At 38.5% G+C, this 17,031-nt stretch overlaps 1 protein-coding gene across 6 annotated transcripts; it reads left to right on the forward strand.

The window, feature by feature from the left end:
* The first annotated feature begins 106 nt into the window (after window positions 1-106).
* Window positions 107-16,942, forward strand: IKZF5 (IKAROS family zinc finger 5). Of its 6 annotated transcripts, none has more exons than XM_033130007.1 (5): window positions 107-264; window positions 1,921-2,069; window positions 9,430-9,597; window positions 11,524-11,706; window positions 12,921-16,942. In XM_033130007.1, exons 3-5 carry the CDS (start codon window positions 9,465-9,467, stop codon window positions 13,862-13,864), a joined length of 1,260 nt encoding a protein of 419 aa, XP_032985898.1. In that variant the 5' UTR covers window positions 107-264; window positions 1,921-2,069; window positions 9,430-9,464; the 3' UTR covers window positions 13,865-16,942. The 6 variants fall into 6 exon arrangements, with proteins under 6 accessions (XP_032985898.1, XP_032985896.1, XP_032985901.1 ...); XM_033130005.1 differs by having other exon boundaries at window positions 9,415-9,597; window positions 12,921-15,735; XM_033130009.1 differs by lacking the exon at window positions 1,921-2,069 and having other exon boundaries at window positions 120-264.
* The last annotated feature ends 89 nt before the right edge of the window (window positions 16,943-17,031 follow it).

Here is a 17,031-nt window from a genome sequence, read left to right on the forward strand (position 1 = left end):
GGCCCCGCCCCATTTCTCTTTGACCCCCGCCCCTCGTGCCTACGGCACCCCAAAAGAGACATAACCCCCCCTCCGCTTTCGCGCTACTTCTGTTCACGCGAGACTTGGGCAAGGCAGTGGGGCGGGAAGGGAGTCGGAGACACACCAAACATGGCGGCGGCGGTGGCTGCGGCGGTGACGAAGACAGCGACGGCAGCGGCGGCGACGGAGACAGCAGCGGCGTTCAACAAGGCGGTGGGAGTTACTCCGTGCGGTTGTCAGGTGGTAAGTAGCACACTGCCGGCTCGGATAGCGGAGACACGGCTGAGCAGGCCGCTTAAGAAGGAGCGGCGGGAGGCGAGAGCCGGGTTCGCGGGTGACCGGCTGACCCCGCCCGGGACTCAGTCCCAGCGGAGGGTCGGGCGTGTTCTGTCGGTCCGTAGGGACACGACCCGGTCCTTCCTGGCCCGAGTTTAGAAGGTGCGGTTCCTGTGGCCTCGTGAGTCCTGAGGGAGCGGCGCCTGCGATGGCGGCGCCGTCGGGCAGGGGCTTGGAGGCTCCAGGGTAGGGAGTTGCCTCTGGCTCTGACAGGTGGTCGTGCAGGGGGCGCCCTGATGTTTACGTTTTCGCGGGGTCGTGGGGTCCTAGGGTCTGGCGAGGCGCAGGTCTCCTAGGTGTTCCGAATCCTGGTGAGAAGGTCACTCCGAATCCTGGTGAGGCTGCCGTCCCGACGCCAGATCCGGGCGACTTGTTGGGAGGACGACTTTTAAAATCTAATGTTCTTTTATCTAATGTCCTTGCCCCCGGATCCGATTTTACTGCTTGAGCACTCTAACTTTGGGGAGATGTGAGGTTTGGGGAGGACTTTGTAGCAAATAACTATTCAGGTTCATGCAGGGTTTAAGTCTCCATTGAATAAACTGCCTGGAGCGCGAGTAGCCAAGCCATGCACCTAGTAAGTGCTGGGTAACTAGTTTCTGAATCGAAGTTAAACCGTTCCATCTGCCACTAAACACTGGTCCATTTAGTGTCCCCTTCATGTGCTGTTCAGAACCCAAAAGGGGAGTGACAAGCGGAAGGTGAAATACACGGGTTTACGCTGAGATCTTAGGAAATTCAGTTTAGAAGAAGCAAAACTTCTCTAAGCCAACTTTTTAAGCCAATTTGGTCTGGACTAACAACTTTTAAATTCCGTTTATTTTGATTTATGTCGTGCCTTCAGCACAGCTACACATGAATATGTTCTTGGGAATTCGTTAGAGCGAGTTGAGGTGTTTGGTGTTTTTTGCCCCGAAGGAGGGGGGGGGGTCCAAAAAATCTTAAGTGTTTTGGGTTAAGGTAGGATTATAAAGCTGGGAATCCAGATGTGCCCTCATTGGGTGTGCGTGGTGGGTCTTTTTTAAAAAACCCTTTCCCACAAATGTTTTCTTTAGTGCATTGTTTTTATGCAGTTACAGGTGATCAGCTGGTATTAAGCCTGACCCTTTAAGAAGTGTACTATGAACAAATGAAATTACCTTGAATTTAGAAGTACATTAAAAATCTTGCCGAAAATGAAATCTCATGAAATCCACCAGTTAAAAACAACAGTCACACTAGTGCGTGTTACTTTGGTGATTTCTTTAGACCTGTTGAAGTGAATCTGTTCCTTTGTTCTTTGCTTATCTGTTAGCATAGTTTTCTGGTAATGGTAAAATTGGCACAAGTTGGGGTGGCCGATGAGTTCAGTTGGTTAGAGCATGGTGCTGATAACACCAAGGTTGCCGGTTCGATCCCCACATGGGCCACTGTGAGCTGCTCCCTCCTTAAAACAAACCAACAAACGAACAAAAAAACGTGAAAAAAAAAATTGGCACAAGTTATTTTATGAGCTTGTTAAACCTGTAGATGGCTAATTTTTTGTCATAAAGGTTTTGATTTGTGGTGTGCTTTTCTTTGCAGACCTCTGTATGGCTTTTCAATTTTAGTTGAAATTCCCTCCATGGCCTTTTGGAGTCCCTTGGTGTGTCTCCAGAGTAAATTTCAATTACTATACATTTCATCAATGTTGGAGTGGCAAGAAAAAGGAGGAACTGATTTGGGGTGAAAAGGTTAGATTGTGTAACTCTGCTTTTGTATTTCTTGTAACTTGTATTTATTTGTGTTTTACTTTTATATTATGTTTTTTGATTACCAAAAGCCTTATAATGTCCCTCTTTGTCTTCAAAGAATTTTTTTTGACACTTCTGTTCTCAGAGGAAATGTGTTCTAATTCTCTTTGAAGGTCCATGTTATTCTCTACATAAACCAAGTCTCATTTGTCAGACTTCTCCATTGATAGGTATTGTACGGCAGAGTAAATCTTGCAGTGGCCATAATCAGTTGGCTATAAAAGTAAACACATCTGTTAAACTGCAATCATTTTATGTGTGCAGCTTACCTAAGCCCCAAATTAAGCTATTGTATAAGTAAGTTAGTTGCTAAGTATTCTATCTTATGATTAGTAACTCTTCTCAAAAATGCTGGGTGAATAAAATAGATTCTACTATTCTCTAATCCTGTTCTCAAAATTCTATAACTTATAAAAAAGGTAGACTTTGGAAGGCAGGTAGGTTAAAGAACCACTTCTGGTTCTTATATTTTCTCTACTTGTAGTTGTCTTGTGATTTGCATCACGATGCCTCTGTATTGTTAACTGCTGGTTATGAGGTTGTGTGAGCTACTAGTTAAGAGGGTGTGTGTGTGTGTGTGTGTGTGCGCGTGTGCGCGTGTGTGTATTGATCAACAACTTCCCATTATAATACGAGGCTGAAGAAGAAAGATCAGAGGACTTCATACACATAAATCTTTTATTAGAAATCAAAGAAAGGTCAGAGAATAGTTACAGTTGACCTGCTAAAAGGTTAAGAGGTTTTTATGTTCTTTTGGGATAGCAAAGCTTATTTCTCAAGTAATTCTTTTCTTCACTAGCATGAGTAGCCTCTGGTTGTTTTGTGAGAACCTTATTTTTGATCCTTGAAATGGATAAGTTAGGAGAAGCTATTGGCATAGAAATAATTCAGGTATATTCTAGCTAGTTTCTATACAGACATGTACCTACACCCGTGGAATACCATACTAGACCCAGTTTAGTTTTAATTAGAGTACTCACAGAATGGACTCAAATTTTGCTGTATCAGAAGGAATGATAATTGTAAAATATGGGGAAAATTCTTCTCTTTGGTTGATATAATTAGACATCAGTTACAGAAAGAGTAGATCAGGCTTGGAATACACCATAATAAAAGTAGAAAACTCTTAAATGTTTCTTTTTTTGTTGACATAATTTTACACCTTGAAATTCTGTGTAATTTTTTGGCTAACAAGCGCCAAGGTGTTTAATTCATGGCTAGTAGGAAAGATACTTCCATTAAAAACATTAGTTTGCTGATTTCCCAAAGTAGATTTTTGAGTTGTTTTTTGCAAAGGTTTTAAAATTTATCAGTGTCTTAGAGGCATCTCCAGATATCAATTAATTCGTGAAGTTCTTAGATTAAACTTTCAATCCTGAGACTGTTGAGTACTTTATTAAAGACAGAAAGATGGTTTGGGTATAAAATCTCTATTTTCTTTTGGTATCAGGAAGCTTTTTGTAGTTTCAGAATTATTGTTCATTTACTATTTATTGTGCTTAGAAATGCTGCTGACTTGAGATGAAGAAACCTGGGTCTTGAACCAAAGACTATTCAGATTTAGGCACCATTCATTCATAATCATTTGTTCCAGGGACTAGAGCTCTGCAAGGGTCTGTCATGCTGTGTGTGTGTGTGTTGGGGGGGTGTTGGGGGGTGATGTATGTCTTGTTACAAACCATATCAATATATTTAAAATGCTAATTTAAGAATTGTTTTCTTTCATGTTTACAATGTTATCTTCCTTTTTCCCATTGGCATCTCTCCCCCCCTTTTTTTTCTTAAGTCCTTCAGCACATAATTTATGGCAGGGAACAGTGAAATTTATAATGTGACAGTGTGATAATAGCCAACACTGTCAAAATATGACAGCCATCCTCTCTAATTAGGCTCCTTTGTGTTCTTAAAACTTGAGATGCATGTATAAAAGTATCAATTTCTTCTGCTTGCTCTTACTGGCAGTCTGCTTTTTTTTCTGTACTTTCTAACGAGAATTTGGTAAGATTTACCTTGCTTATTGAAGCCTATCAAAGTACATCCAGATTTTTCCAGTGGAAACATAATCAGTTTTCATATGAACAGATTGGCAAGAAGTGATGATAAATTGCAATGTGAAATCCCAGGATTTCTTTCTTAATTATAACTTTTACAATTAGAACACAGACAAGTATAGGGCCTAACAGCATTTACAATTTAAAAACAATTTCCCAGATCATCTTTTTTATTATTATTATTATTTTATACCTCCCAATCCTCATACCTTTTCTTTTTTTCCTTCTTTATTGTGGGGGGCCTCTACCTCCAGTATTATGTTGACTAACGGTAGTAATACCAAGCATTCTTGTCTTGGTCTTGATTCTAAAGGTAATGAATTTACATTTTCTCCATTGTGATGTAGATTTTGGGAAGATATCCTTTTTCAACTTGAGGAAGTTAAAACATTCTAAGTTTGAATAAAAGATTACTCTGTTGTTTTCTTGCACCTAGTGTAGCCATTGATACCCTGATGCGATGTGATTGTTTTTCTTATGGGGGTGGGCTGCCTTTCCTCTCTAAAAAGTTTTGTATAATTCTCTTTGAGATTTTAAAATTTCACAATAATATCTCTAAGTGTTATTTTATCATAGATTCTATTTTACACTCTAATCCCTTTCAATCTGAAAGAGATCTTTAATTCTGGAAATATATTGATCATTATTTTTTTAATCATTTCTCGTTTATTTTTCTCTTTCTGGAACTCATTCTACACCTCTATGTGCTGTATTACCATTTTATATCTATTTTTACAATTCTCCCCACCCCTGTGTTTTGAGTTGTCTTTTCCACTTTTTATTGAAATAAAACCTTATTGTATGTTGATCTCGATCTAATTCCTAATCTTTTTCATTGGAGCTGACTGGCTCACTTTTTTCCTAACCAAAGGGCAAATTTTAAAGGACAAATAATCAATAGAATCTACTGTAATCATAAAACAAATGATAATACAATGATCAGGAAACATAGAGAACCAGTTCGAGTAAACATGGGAAAAGGCAACTGAAACAAACTTGTTCAGAAACCAGCAACAGTCGTTTAGGTTCAGAAACTTGAGCCAGACTAAAGCAAGTAAGTGATTTAAAAAGGTGGGTGGCCTTCAGGAGTGAAATAAGAGGTGAGTTTGGGAAATTTCAAATAGATTTGGGAAATTACAAATTGGGATATATGAATTAATAAGACTAAGGTAGACCATGTTAGTTTCGTTGTAATTCAGGAACAGATTTGTAAAATGGTAACTTAAGATGCCCAATTGATGAGCTGATAGAAAAAGGGAAAAGCCTTTGAATCTGGAACAGTGAGGAATTTCTTAATCCAAGGTGTGACCATGTTTTGCAGCAAAAATAGCCACTATTGTCTGAGAATATACCATCTGCTACACATGTTGTGAGCTACTTTACATATACATACCGTAAAACTTAAAACAGCACAGCAAGTTGGTATTATTATACCATTTTATAAAATAAATGAAGGCTAAGAAAAGTCCCTGTTCAGATTCTTACAGCTAGTAAGTTTGAGCGACTACCGTATTTCCCAGAAAATAAGACCAGTCTTATATTAATTTTTTGCTCCAAAAGACGCATTAGGACTTATTTTCAGGGGATATCTTATTTTTTCATGTACAACAATCTACATTTATTCATGTACAACAATCTACATTTATTCAAATACAGTCATGTCATCATCTTCTGGAACATCGTCATAACTCTCTAAACCCTGAATTCTGGCTTGAATTTCTTGCAACTCCAGTTCCTGTAGAACTGTTGGCCTCAATCTCTCCTGTCCAGCAATAGAGCTCTCCTTAAATGAGCACTTCTTGTCCATGTAGCTTGCTCGTAGTGCATTGGCAACACAGCTGTCAGTGATTTTATTCCAGGAATTCTTCACCCAAGTCCCGACCTCTTGCTGGCTAGGCTTCACAAAGTTTCCATGCTGATTTCTCTCCATTCTATTTTCAATGTAGTCATTGATTTCCATGCGCAAATGGTCCTTGAATGGCTTGTTTATTGCAATATCAAGAGTCTGGAGATGGGCAGTCATTGCTGCGGGAATCATTATTTGATCTAGTCTTCTCTCTGCAAGGAAGTTCTTCGTGTCTTTAGCGCGGTGAGTGCTGGCTGAATCCCAGGCTAGCAGACCTCTTTGGCCACCTTGCAAAACAAGTGGCAGCATTAAATCTACCCGCTTGCTTATAACTGCTTGTATGCACCACACTTTTTCGGTTTCAAGAACATAAATGCCTGAATCATGTTCAACCTTATCTTTCTTGCCCTTAGTGATTCTTTCCATCCAGACAAATTGCCAAAATACAGGTAACACGTCCACTTTTGTAACCAGTGGATGGAATGTAGATTGACGAGGCACCCCTCTGATCAATTGTTGTTTGAGATCCTTGGCCCATAAACACTGCAGTTTCATCCATAGCAATCAGGTTGCAGAGTTGGTATTTAGAAAAGTCGATCCCATCAACAAAGGACTTGAATGCAAGTACACGTTTAATAACTTCAGTATCTTCCAGCTTGAACAGTGTTGTCGATCTTCTTAGAGACAGTTCATATCGCTGAAGGAAGCCATCCAGCCACTGTTGTGATGCTTTGAACTCTTCTGGGGATATTTCTAACTGTGGTGCCATTGCAAGGGAAAATGCTTGAATATCAGCCCTGCACACAACCAAAGCCTTTGCTCTCCTGTCAGCAATCCATTCATAGATGATGTCTTCCAGCTCAGGAAATAATCGTTGCCGACCTGATCCACACTTGCGCTTCTTAGCATTTCCCTTGTCCATCTGTTGACTGAGGTTATCATACTCTGCTCGCCATTTTCGGACCATTCAGAGATCCAACTTCTTCTCTTTGCAGAAAGCCGTAAGATTCTTGCCCCGGGAGTCCTCCACGATTCCTTTCTTGTACTCGACAGAATAGCTTTCTTTTTGCACTCATCTTGTCTGGGGGTCAAAATATTATTCCCTGTAAATCTACCATTAAATCAAATGTTAATTGAAGACTTATGAGACAGGAGTAGAACAAAAATGATGACAGTTAAGAATGATGGTCCACGCAAAAGCGACGAAAAATTGTAGGCACCAAAATTCAGAAAACATTTCTTTATTTCACACGAGTGCATTAAGTACATCCGTTACAACACACGACATATTGAATTATGAAGATTCATATTAGACACAACCACGTCCGTTCGTTGTCAAGTGCGCATGTTATTTGTGTGTTGTGTCTGTACTCCGATTGGTCATTCAGCAATAAGTCTCAAGTTCATCTGTTTACATAGGCATTTACCTCTCATCCAAAGGCACCCGCTTGGGTATTTACATATACTTAATTATATTTATATTATCATTTAGGTATTAATGTCAATAATATTATTTATATTTAATTGTATATTAATATCATTATTTTATAATTCAGTATGTCCATCTTGTGTTGCAACTTAGTGCGTCCGTCTGGCTGACGAGCTTAACTGGGGCTTATTTTTGGGGGAGGGCTTATATGAGCATTCTGAAAAATCATGCTAGGGCTTATTTTCTGGGAAATACGGTAGTATTCTGTTCATCCCCGAGGATAAACTTTCAGTAGTCCCAACTTTCTAGAAAATAGTTAAAAGAGGTAGTAGTAATAATAATAATACCTTTAAAACCCCTGAGGCAGCTTCTACTGTGTTTTCCCGAAAATAAGACCTAGCCGGACAATCAGCTCTAATGCGTCTTTTGGAGCAAAAATTAATATATTACTATAGTAAAATAAGACCGGGTCTTATATTAATTTTTGCTCCAAAAGATGCATTAGAGCTGATTGTCCGGCTAGGTCTTATTTTCGGGGAAACAGGGTAAGAAGGGAAGAAATATTCATAAATGTTTTATTAAGAAAAGTGAGAACTTGGTCACTTGCAAGTCCTTATTTCGCAAAAGAACAAATTAGAGTCAAGGAGAGGGGAAGACAAGAAATACCTCAACCTGGGTACAGTAAACAAGGGAAACCAAAACAGCCTTATGTTCATTAGTTCTTGAGGACGTCACTGGAGTATTATAAGGTACAATGATCTATGATACTAACATAATCAAGGCTTAGTCTATTTCTAGTTAAGTCGATTAAAATAGAAGTTTTGGTTCTTAAAACATTGTCAAGCTTACATTAACTGAAAAATGTACTTTTATGGGAAGTCCCTCGTTTCACAACCTTTTGCCTTTGCATAAAAATATTTTTATTGGAAGAAAATACTTTTTGCCTCCTAGGTGCTAGACTTCTAATTTTGTTCTTACTAGAAAATTTTTTGGTGATTTGATTTGTGAATTTGAACCATAAGTCGATGTGAGGAACAGTTTATAGTTTGTGATTACGGAATCTCACATGAGACTTTCCCTCTCTACTCCAGTATCAGGAATTTTTATTTTTTTCTTTTCTTAGTTTTTTTCCTCCCATTCTCAGAGTGAGTGGGATGATGGGTGGTGATAGAGGTGGTGATTTGGATTTCTAGAGCAGAGGTTGGGAAGTTTCAGTTTGTAGGCAAAACCGGGCTCAATGCCTGTTTCTATAAAGTTTTATTGAAACACAGCCATATTCGTTTGTTTACAGATTGTGTATGGCTGCTTTTAGCTACAAGGACAGAGTTGAGTAGTTTTGACAGAGACTGCATGACCTGCAAAGCCTAAAGTATGTACTGTTTGGCCTTTTACAGAAAGGTCTGCCCACCCCGTTCAAGATCACCTATTTCTAGAGTCCTCATTTATGTGACCCCTATGACTTAAGAGCCTTTGCTGTCCATGTGGTAGTCACTGGCCCTCTGTAGCTATTTCCATTTAAATTAATTAAATAGAATGAAAACCTCGGGCCGTCTGTAGTAGTACATGTGTCTAGTGGCAGCTCTGTTGGAGAATGCAGGTAAACAGCGTGTCCACCGCCCCGAGCATTCTGACAGCCCGATTGAGCCACTTGGTTTCTCTACTGTCTCCACTGATAATCCCTGCTGATGTGTCTGTTTCTTTCATCTGGACTTCTTTTCTTTTCTGTCTTCATAATTTCTTTCCATCCTCTTAAGACTTTGGTTTGAATCCCAGTTTATTGAAATGTCAAACATGCTCATTGTTCACCACGGTTTGTATGTCTCTAGTTCCCCGGGAAGATTGTACCGTACTTGAGGCAGGGACTGTGTCCTCTTGCTTTGCATAGCTCCTTGCACATAATGACGTCACTGTTGTTTTAATACATACTGCATCTCCCTTAATAGTGTAAAATTATTTCAGTTTTTTCCCCCCTAGGTATAACTGTAAACTTAAAAAACTAAAAGGCAAAGATGGGTGAAAAGAAACCAGAGCCTTTGGACTTCGTGAAGGATTTCCAGGAATACCTGACTCAGCAGACCCACCATGTGAACATGATTTCTGGATCAGTTAGTGGGGACAAAGAAGCAGAGTCTCTTCAGGGAGGTAGACTCGTCTTAATACTATTAATAACCCACGCTTTATAAATCTAGAATGTTTGTGTGTAGTTATCCATACTATGAATCATTCCATTTTTTCCGAAAAAGATCCAAGGCAATTTTTTTTGTTTTCTTTAAACATATCAGGTTTTTTGTTGAGGGAGAGTGAAACTCCCCAACGGCCTAACGTGCTCTAGAGATGCTTTCTGGTCTTGTTGGAAGTTTAGGGGTTCTAAGTACCCTTCTCAGGTTCTGTTAGTAGGCCCAAAGGAACCCAAAGGGTTCAAGCCTCAATTTCAGTACATAGAGGATTCTGCCATTAGGAAAACTGGATCAGACCTGAAACAAAATGGGGGTTTCTGTTCCTACTCTTAAAATGAAGAAAGGGATGACCGTGTTTACCCATCTCGGAGGAGAAATTAGAATAGAGAAAGCAGCCATACACTGTGACTGGTTTGCTTACCACACACATTGGAATTTGTTTCCAAACCTAATTCATTGGTCAGCAAACCACAGCCTGTGAGCCCATCTGGACTGCTGTTTTTGTATGACCTGTAAGCTAAGAGTGGTTTCTACATTTAAAAATGGTTGGAAAAAAATCAAAAGAATAATCATAACACGTTAAAACTACGTGAAATTCAAACTTCAGCATCCATAAAGTTTTATTGAAATATAGCTATAGAAAATTGTAAATAAGGAAGTATGGCTATGTTTGGGCTATAACGGCAGAGTTGAGTAGTTAGTTATAAAGACCATATGGCCCCTAAATAAAGTATTTACTCTATGACCCTGATAGGAAAAGTGGGCTGGCCGCTGACCTAGATGGTCCAGGGCCTTGGAGTCCAGGGACCAGCAGCAGAGACTCGGGAGCTTGTTAAAAGTGCAGAATGTCAGGCTCCACCCCAGATCTACTGAATCAGAATCTGTGTTTTAATAAGCTCCCCAAGTGATTAATATACACATGAAATTGTGAGAGTCACTGGCTTGGGAAAGCAGTGGGAGAGCGGGACACTGAGCCCTGTTCTCCAGTGCAATGGCATTGTTAGATGTTGGACCTGCACCAACCAGCAAAATGACTTCTCCTGGTGAGGGGTGGAGGAATGGGGGTGGGGAGATGCTTGAGCTGTTCACACGCACAATGCCACCTCCTGGGGATGGGGTAGAAGTGCTTTTCCCGTGAAGCTACAGGAGTAAACATTTTCCTGCAAACACTAGTGTACAGGTTCCTGGGCTGCGATTCCAGAAACCAGGGCTGTGGTCCCCCGCATTTGCTGGTTTCCCTGATTATGAGCACTTGCCCCTTCAGTTTCTTTATCTACACAAAGAAGTAGTCGGATTAGATTAAAAGCAAAGAGCCAAAGAAATATCTTTTAGCCCTCAAATTCTTAAGAGTTCTGACATTCGGAGGAATCAAATACAGTATTTTCCTTTATGTGCTTAACTAGAATTTTAAGATCCTAAATGCTACCGAGAATCTAGGACATATGTATCAGCTGAGTGGAACAGTGCAGAACTCAACATTAATTGCTTTAGGCTAAAGAAAATAGAGTTAGGATTTGGGGAGATTTTTCATGACTTCCAATCATAATATTAATATTTGTAGAAGAGGCTAGCATCTTAAACACGTGTGTGACGATGCCTTTATGTACCCCCAACTGCTCACCTGTCAAATAAGGATGATACCCTCTTCTTCAAAAGCATGTTGAGGACTGATAAGATTTGTAATTTGAGATCCTCCTAAAAGAGTTTCTCATAAATAGAATATTGCTTTTGTATAAAATTAGCCTCAGTTCAGAAAGTCTGTATTTTAAGAATTTAACTTTTAAGCTAAGTAAGCTATCAATTTATGAAAGATTTTCTACCACTGAAGACTAAAATGCTACACTGAGTTAATTCTGAGATGCATGATTTCTTTTGCATACTTTGTTTACAGCTGGAACAGATGGTGATCAGAATGGACTTGATCACCCATCTGTTGAAGTTTCCCTGGATGAAAACTCAGGAATGTTAGTGGACGGGTTTGAAAGGACCTTCGATGGGAAGCTCAAGTGTCGGTACTGCAACTATGCCAGCAAAGGAACAGCCCGGCTTATTGAACATATTAGAATCCACACAGGTAACAGAAGCGGCTGAGAAGGCCTTTCTTTGGGGACAGGAGAGGGGCCTAGGAGGGCAGGTTGATCTGTATATACCTAGTTCTAGTCGTTTAAAAATGAAGGTTGAGATAAGGTTTGAATAAATGGGGAAGTTACTCCATTTTTACAAAGCAATAGCGTAACAGCATATAAACAGGAAGTGGGGTCCTTACAGAGCTTCCCCTTCTTTAGCTGTCTCTTTCTTCTTGATCCAAATAATCTCTCAAAATCTGTCTGCTTCTCAGGTGGGACAGGTTAATGCTGAAAGCGGTGTGAAGAGATAAGATATTTTCATCTTGATCCTTAGTGCGTTTCACTTGCAGACTGGGAGAAACAGCCGCAGACTGCACTGCTGCTGGCCTCACGTCTCACCTTAGCCATCCCTCCCACTGCGAAACCCTCCTAACTACACCTTGTCCTGCCCGGGAGCAGGCTCCGTGTCCCTCCTGTGTGCCACAACGGCTTCCCATGCTGTGTTGTAGTGGCCTGAAAACCCTGAGGACAAGGATTGTGTCAGTGCCATCTTTATGGCCCACAGCGTAATGGCATCTGACAAGATAGGTACTCAGTACTTCATTGTTGAATGAATGACTCCAAATCTCGTATTCCAGATACTGATTTTACGTATTTGGCCATCTTCAACTAAGAGCACTAACTAAAGGAGAAAGTTAGTGGTAAAGCTGGCAATTTTGAAAGGACACTTTGCATAACTCATAATTGGCCTAGCGAGCGTGTCAATTTTGAACTTCTTAATATATGGACTTCTAAAAAAGGTTTTTTGTCTTTTTTTCCCCCGAGGAAGGGGTATTTGTGTGTGTGCAAAATGTATGAATAATGGTTCATGTGTAGATGTATACGTGAACATACAACTCTGGGGCATGCTTTTGATAAAATTATTATGTAGGGAATATTATTGTCAGTTGTGCTATTTCTTCTTTTCCTTGAATGCCAGTTGAAGCTGTAACAATTTTTATACTATACTGAGTGATAGAATATATGTGTATATCTCAAACTGTTGCTGATGAGTTGTTAAGCTTTGTAGGTTTCTTTACAGATTTTAATAAATCTTTTGTGCAAATGTATATTTCTAAAAAGCATTTTATTTTTGATCAATTTCAACTCTAATGAATGGACAAAACAGGAAACTTCATAGATGAGCTACTCTTGCAATTTCTCCCGCATTTTTTTTAAACAGGTGAGAAACCTCATAGATGTCACTTATGTCCATTTGCATCTGCTTATGAGCGTCATTTGGAAGCCCATATGCGTTCCCATACCGGAGAAAAACCATACAAATGTGAATTATGTTCCTTCCGCTGCAGTGATCGAAGCAACCTGTCCCATCATCGAAGGCGCAAGCATAAAATGGTACCAATTAAAGGTACTAGGTCTTCCTTAAGCAGCAAGAAAATGTGGGGGGTTTTACAGAAGAAAACAAGCAATCTGGGCTATAGCAGAAGAGCACTAATCAACTTAAGTCCACCTTCCATGGTGGTTCAGAAGCCAGACTACCTTAACGATTTTACCCATGAAATCCCAAACATCCAGACTGAGTCCTATGAAAGTATGGCAAAAACCACGTCAACTGGTGGCCTGCCAAGGGACCCCCAAGAACTCCTGGTTGACAACCCTTTAAATCAGCTCTCCACTCTAGCAGGACAGTTGTCCAGTTTGCCACCTGAAAACCAAAACCCCGCATCCCCTGATGTAGTACCCTGCCCTGACGAGAAGCCTTTCCTCATGCAGCAGCCCTCTGCCCAAGCGGTAGTTTCTGCCGTGTCAGCAAGTATTCCTCAGAGCTCTTCCCCCACGAGCCCCGAGCCCCGACCTTCACATAGTCAGAGGAACTACAGTCCGGTGGCGGGTCCAAGCAGTGAACCAAGCGCCCACACGAGTACACCTAGCCTAGGGAACAGCCAGCCAAGCACTCCGGCTCCGACCCTGCCAGTCCAGGACCCGCAGCTGCTCCACCACTGCCAGCACTGTGACATGTACTTCGCGGACAACATCCTCTACACAATTCACATGGGATGTCATGGCTATGAGAATCCTTTTCAGTGTAATATATGTGGGTGTAAATGTAAAAACAAGTACGACTTTGCCTGTCATTTTGCAAGAGGGCAACATAACCAACACTGATTGGCAACAATCACATTATGCTTTACTTGGTTTTGCCTGTTTGTGTTTTGTAGTTTTATTTTTTGGGGGGGATGTCCATCCTTAATAAGGTGTGTGCTAATTTAAAGTTTATACATTATGTTTATAGAAAACTTTGACAATGGAAAGAAATTTTCCTTTTGTTTTTTCATAAAAGTCCGGTCAGGATCATTTATGTAGAATAGCTAGACACACTGGTGTCTATTTTTCCCTTTCAGTTAGACGTTTGAGAACTGAAATGCATTCTCAGTCTTACAGGTGTTCATTTAAATTTCCCATACTTATGGTCCATAAAAACTTTGAAGATTATCAATACTCTTGATGTTTCAATAGATACATTGTAGCTAGATGTTATTTCTGCCATATTTCAAAATGGTAAAATAAATTACTTTCTCTTATAAAATGTTACGACTTAGTTCAATGTTTGGTAGAGGAATTGCCTTTAAAATTGCTCTCAATTGAAATACTATTTTGTTTACATAGTTTCATTTCAACTGATAATAGTAAAGCCATTTCAGCTATAGTAAACCTTTCTTTTTTCCATAAGGGGCAATATAAAACAGTTAATTCTTTTGAAATTAAAGTTATAAAAATATGAGATAAAAGTTCGGAAAAGAAATGAAACAAGGCTTTATATTGAAAATAGAGTTGAATATTTAAAATACCTGCTTGTTTAATTTCTAGTTTAAACACGTCAATTTTCCATTGGATTCTTTTTATTCTAATTTATTTTAGAAACCACAGGTAAATACATGAGAACACTAGAAATACCAGAGGATTATCTATGAAGATGCCTTTTTTCTCCTTTTAATTTGAACTTTTCATTTAAACCTTCATTCTGACATTGTTAGTGTCGGGGGAGGTTGAAAACTACTACTAAGACTCTGTTATTCCTCTTACTCCTTTGATGACCAAAGAGGTGCAGGGGAAGTCATCCATCTTATTCCTAGAAATGCAGTCCTTAAAACAGAATCTCTGAAGTTTCATTTTCCTGCCTTATATTCATTCTTGTCCATAATTTCCAAAAAAAGGTAGGTATGGAAACACATGGCAAAATGTGGTGATGAAGTAATATTTTAAAAAATGAGAACATATATCCAAAATGAATTCTGGTCTTCTCTTCAGAATTGGCCATTGAAAATATTTTGTGTGACTTTTAAGTTGTAATGCTCATTTGCGGTTTTACCAGTCTTTCCTGTACAGTGAGTGACAAAGCTATATGGAAACTGATTATTAGGAAAAGATACAAAAATGTAAAAATAGATATAAAATGCATTTGAACATATTTAATTTGTTTACAGAAATAAGACTTGCTAAATCTAGAGTAATTTTGAATAGGAGGCTATTGTTTATATATTGTGTAATAACTAGCTTACTCTGAAGAGAGTTTGGTCAAACAATAAAATATATTGTTACTAACTGCTGGTTTCTGTGTACTTTGCAAAAATTTTTATTTTTAATTTGGATTAAAGCTTAAAAGTGTTACTAATTGGCTTCATAAAGAACTATTAAGCGTTTATTAACCGAAAAGGACTGCTACTCCTATAGCAAATAAAAGGGGAATGCTGATGGTACATGTCCACAAACACCCCTAAGTGCCAAGTTAATGCATCGTCTGCCCTCCCACATGCTAGAAAGCCACTAGAGTGAGTTCTTGTGGTTTAATTTCCAATTTCAACTAATCTTAGTTGCATTGTTCAAAGAAGCAGCATCTTAAAGAGGCTCTCCAAACAACTATAACTCTTGTCAAATCTGAGACTTGTGCATCTAAAATTCTACAATCCTGCTTTGCTCTGTTGCTTAAATTGTTCACTGTTCAGATCAGTTTAGTGCAGCCATTTCCAAATGTATAGCTTGGCCCGGGTGTTTATTGGTTGCCAGAAAGAAACAGGTTGCTGTCATTTGGAAACTTCTGTGAGTATTTTTCCCCCTCTCACTTCTATTTTATTCTTCAAATAAAGGCAGTACCCATTATAGAAAATGAAAATTTTCATTAAACAAAGGGGAAGAACTCCCTTGTTAAAATCAGTTTATTAACTCTATATCCTGGGCCAAATAGTGACAAATACATTTTTTCCGACAACTAAAGATGTTTTGAAGGTACATTTTAATTTAAACAGAGAAGAGATTTTTCCCTAATTATAAACTAGAGAGTATAATTCTAATATTCCTGTGACTTAAAGGTAATCCAAAGGTGTTGATGCCTGAAAGCTACAATTCTAAATGCACTGAAATTTTTGAAGCAAATCTACCTTAGAATCTTTAGTATTATATTTTTTAAAAGATTTAGGATTTTATTTAAATTTTGTGTCTTTCATTAAATATTGAATATATTTTGTCCCATTTTATTTTTAATCAACTATTTTATAGAAATGAGTTGTTGGGAAAAGTTTAACATGCACTATTTATAGTACTTTGCTGTTAATAGGCGGTGTTCTGAAACTAAATTTATTTTTGTTCAGTGAACATAAGATTAGATTTTTTAAAGTTGGTAGATGATTTATGTCCACTAATATTTTTTTAAGAAACTGTGAAGAGATTAATAGGGAATAATTTTATTTCAGATTTTAGTAATAGAGTGTATAACTACAACTTTTTGAAATTCAAGTCAAGGCTATACTTTTACCTTGAAAAGAATTCCATTGGATATTTCCCAGTGCTATTTCATTTTAGAAATAAGTGTTTGCCATTCATCTGCAGAACTGTTTGACAAAGGAAAATTTTAAAAACAAAATGTTCAAAGATAAACCTTATTTTAAGTTCTACAAAAATATTTATCAAATGGATGTGTTATTTTAAAAAAATTCCCTAAGGATTTTTTCATTAAATAGTCTTAGAGGGTGATTTCTAGAACTTGTTTTTGTTAATGTATACTTCGATGTAAAGAACATCTATTTTGTATGCAAAACAAAACTTGAGTATCGTTGCAAAACATTATATTGTTTAGGGATTCCAGAAAGCAGTTTAATGCTGAAATAACGACACCTAGTATGTAGTCCATATTGTGAAAGAAGCTTTGCTTTTGTAATATATGAATAAAAAAATAACACTTTCTAATGATCTCGATTTTTCTTTTTGAAACCCAGGATCCAATTAATTTGTTAGTTATTTTCCAGTATGTAAAATATTAAGCCAAAAAAAAAGAAAAG

The sequence above is a fragment of the Rhinolophus ferrumequinum genome, chromosome 16, assembly GCF_004115265.2.
Source record: "Rhinolophus ferrumequinum isolate MPI-CBG mRhiFer1 chromosome 16, mRhiFer1_v1.p, whole genome shotgun sequence".
Classification (NCBI taxonomy): domain Eukaryota; kingdom Metazoa; phylum Chordata; class Mammalia; order Chiroptera; family Rhinolophidae; genus Rhinolophus; species Rhinolophus ferrumequinum.

Bases quoted from the DNA above. Each gene is read 5' to 3' on its own strand.
- IKZF5 (XM_033130007.1), top strand. From the start codon at position 9,465: ATGGGTGAAAAGAAACCAGAGCCTTTGGACTTCGTGAAGGATTTCCAG. The intron at 9,598-11,523 runs GTAGACTCGTCT...CTTTGTTTACAG, and splicing joins AGCAGAGTCTCTTCAGGGAG to CTGGAACAGATGGTGATCAG. The intron at 11,707-12,920 runs GTAACAGAAGCG...TTTTTTAAACAG, and splicing joins ACATATTAGAATCCACACAG to GTGAGAAACCTCATAGATGT.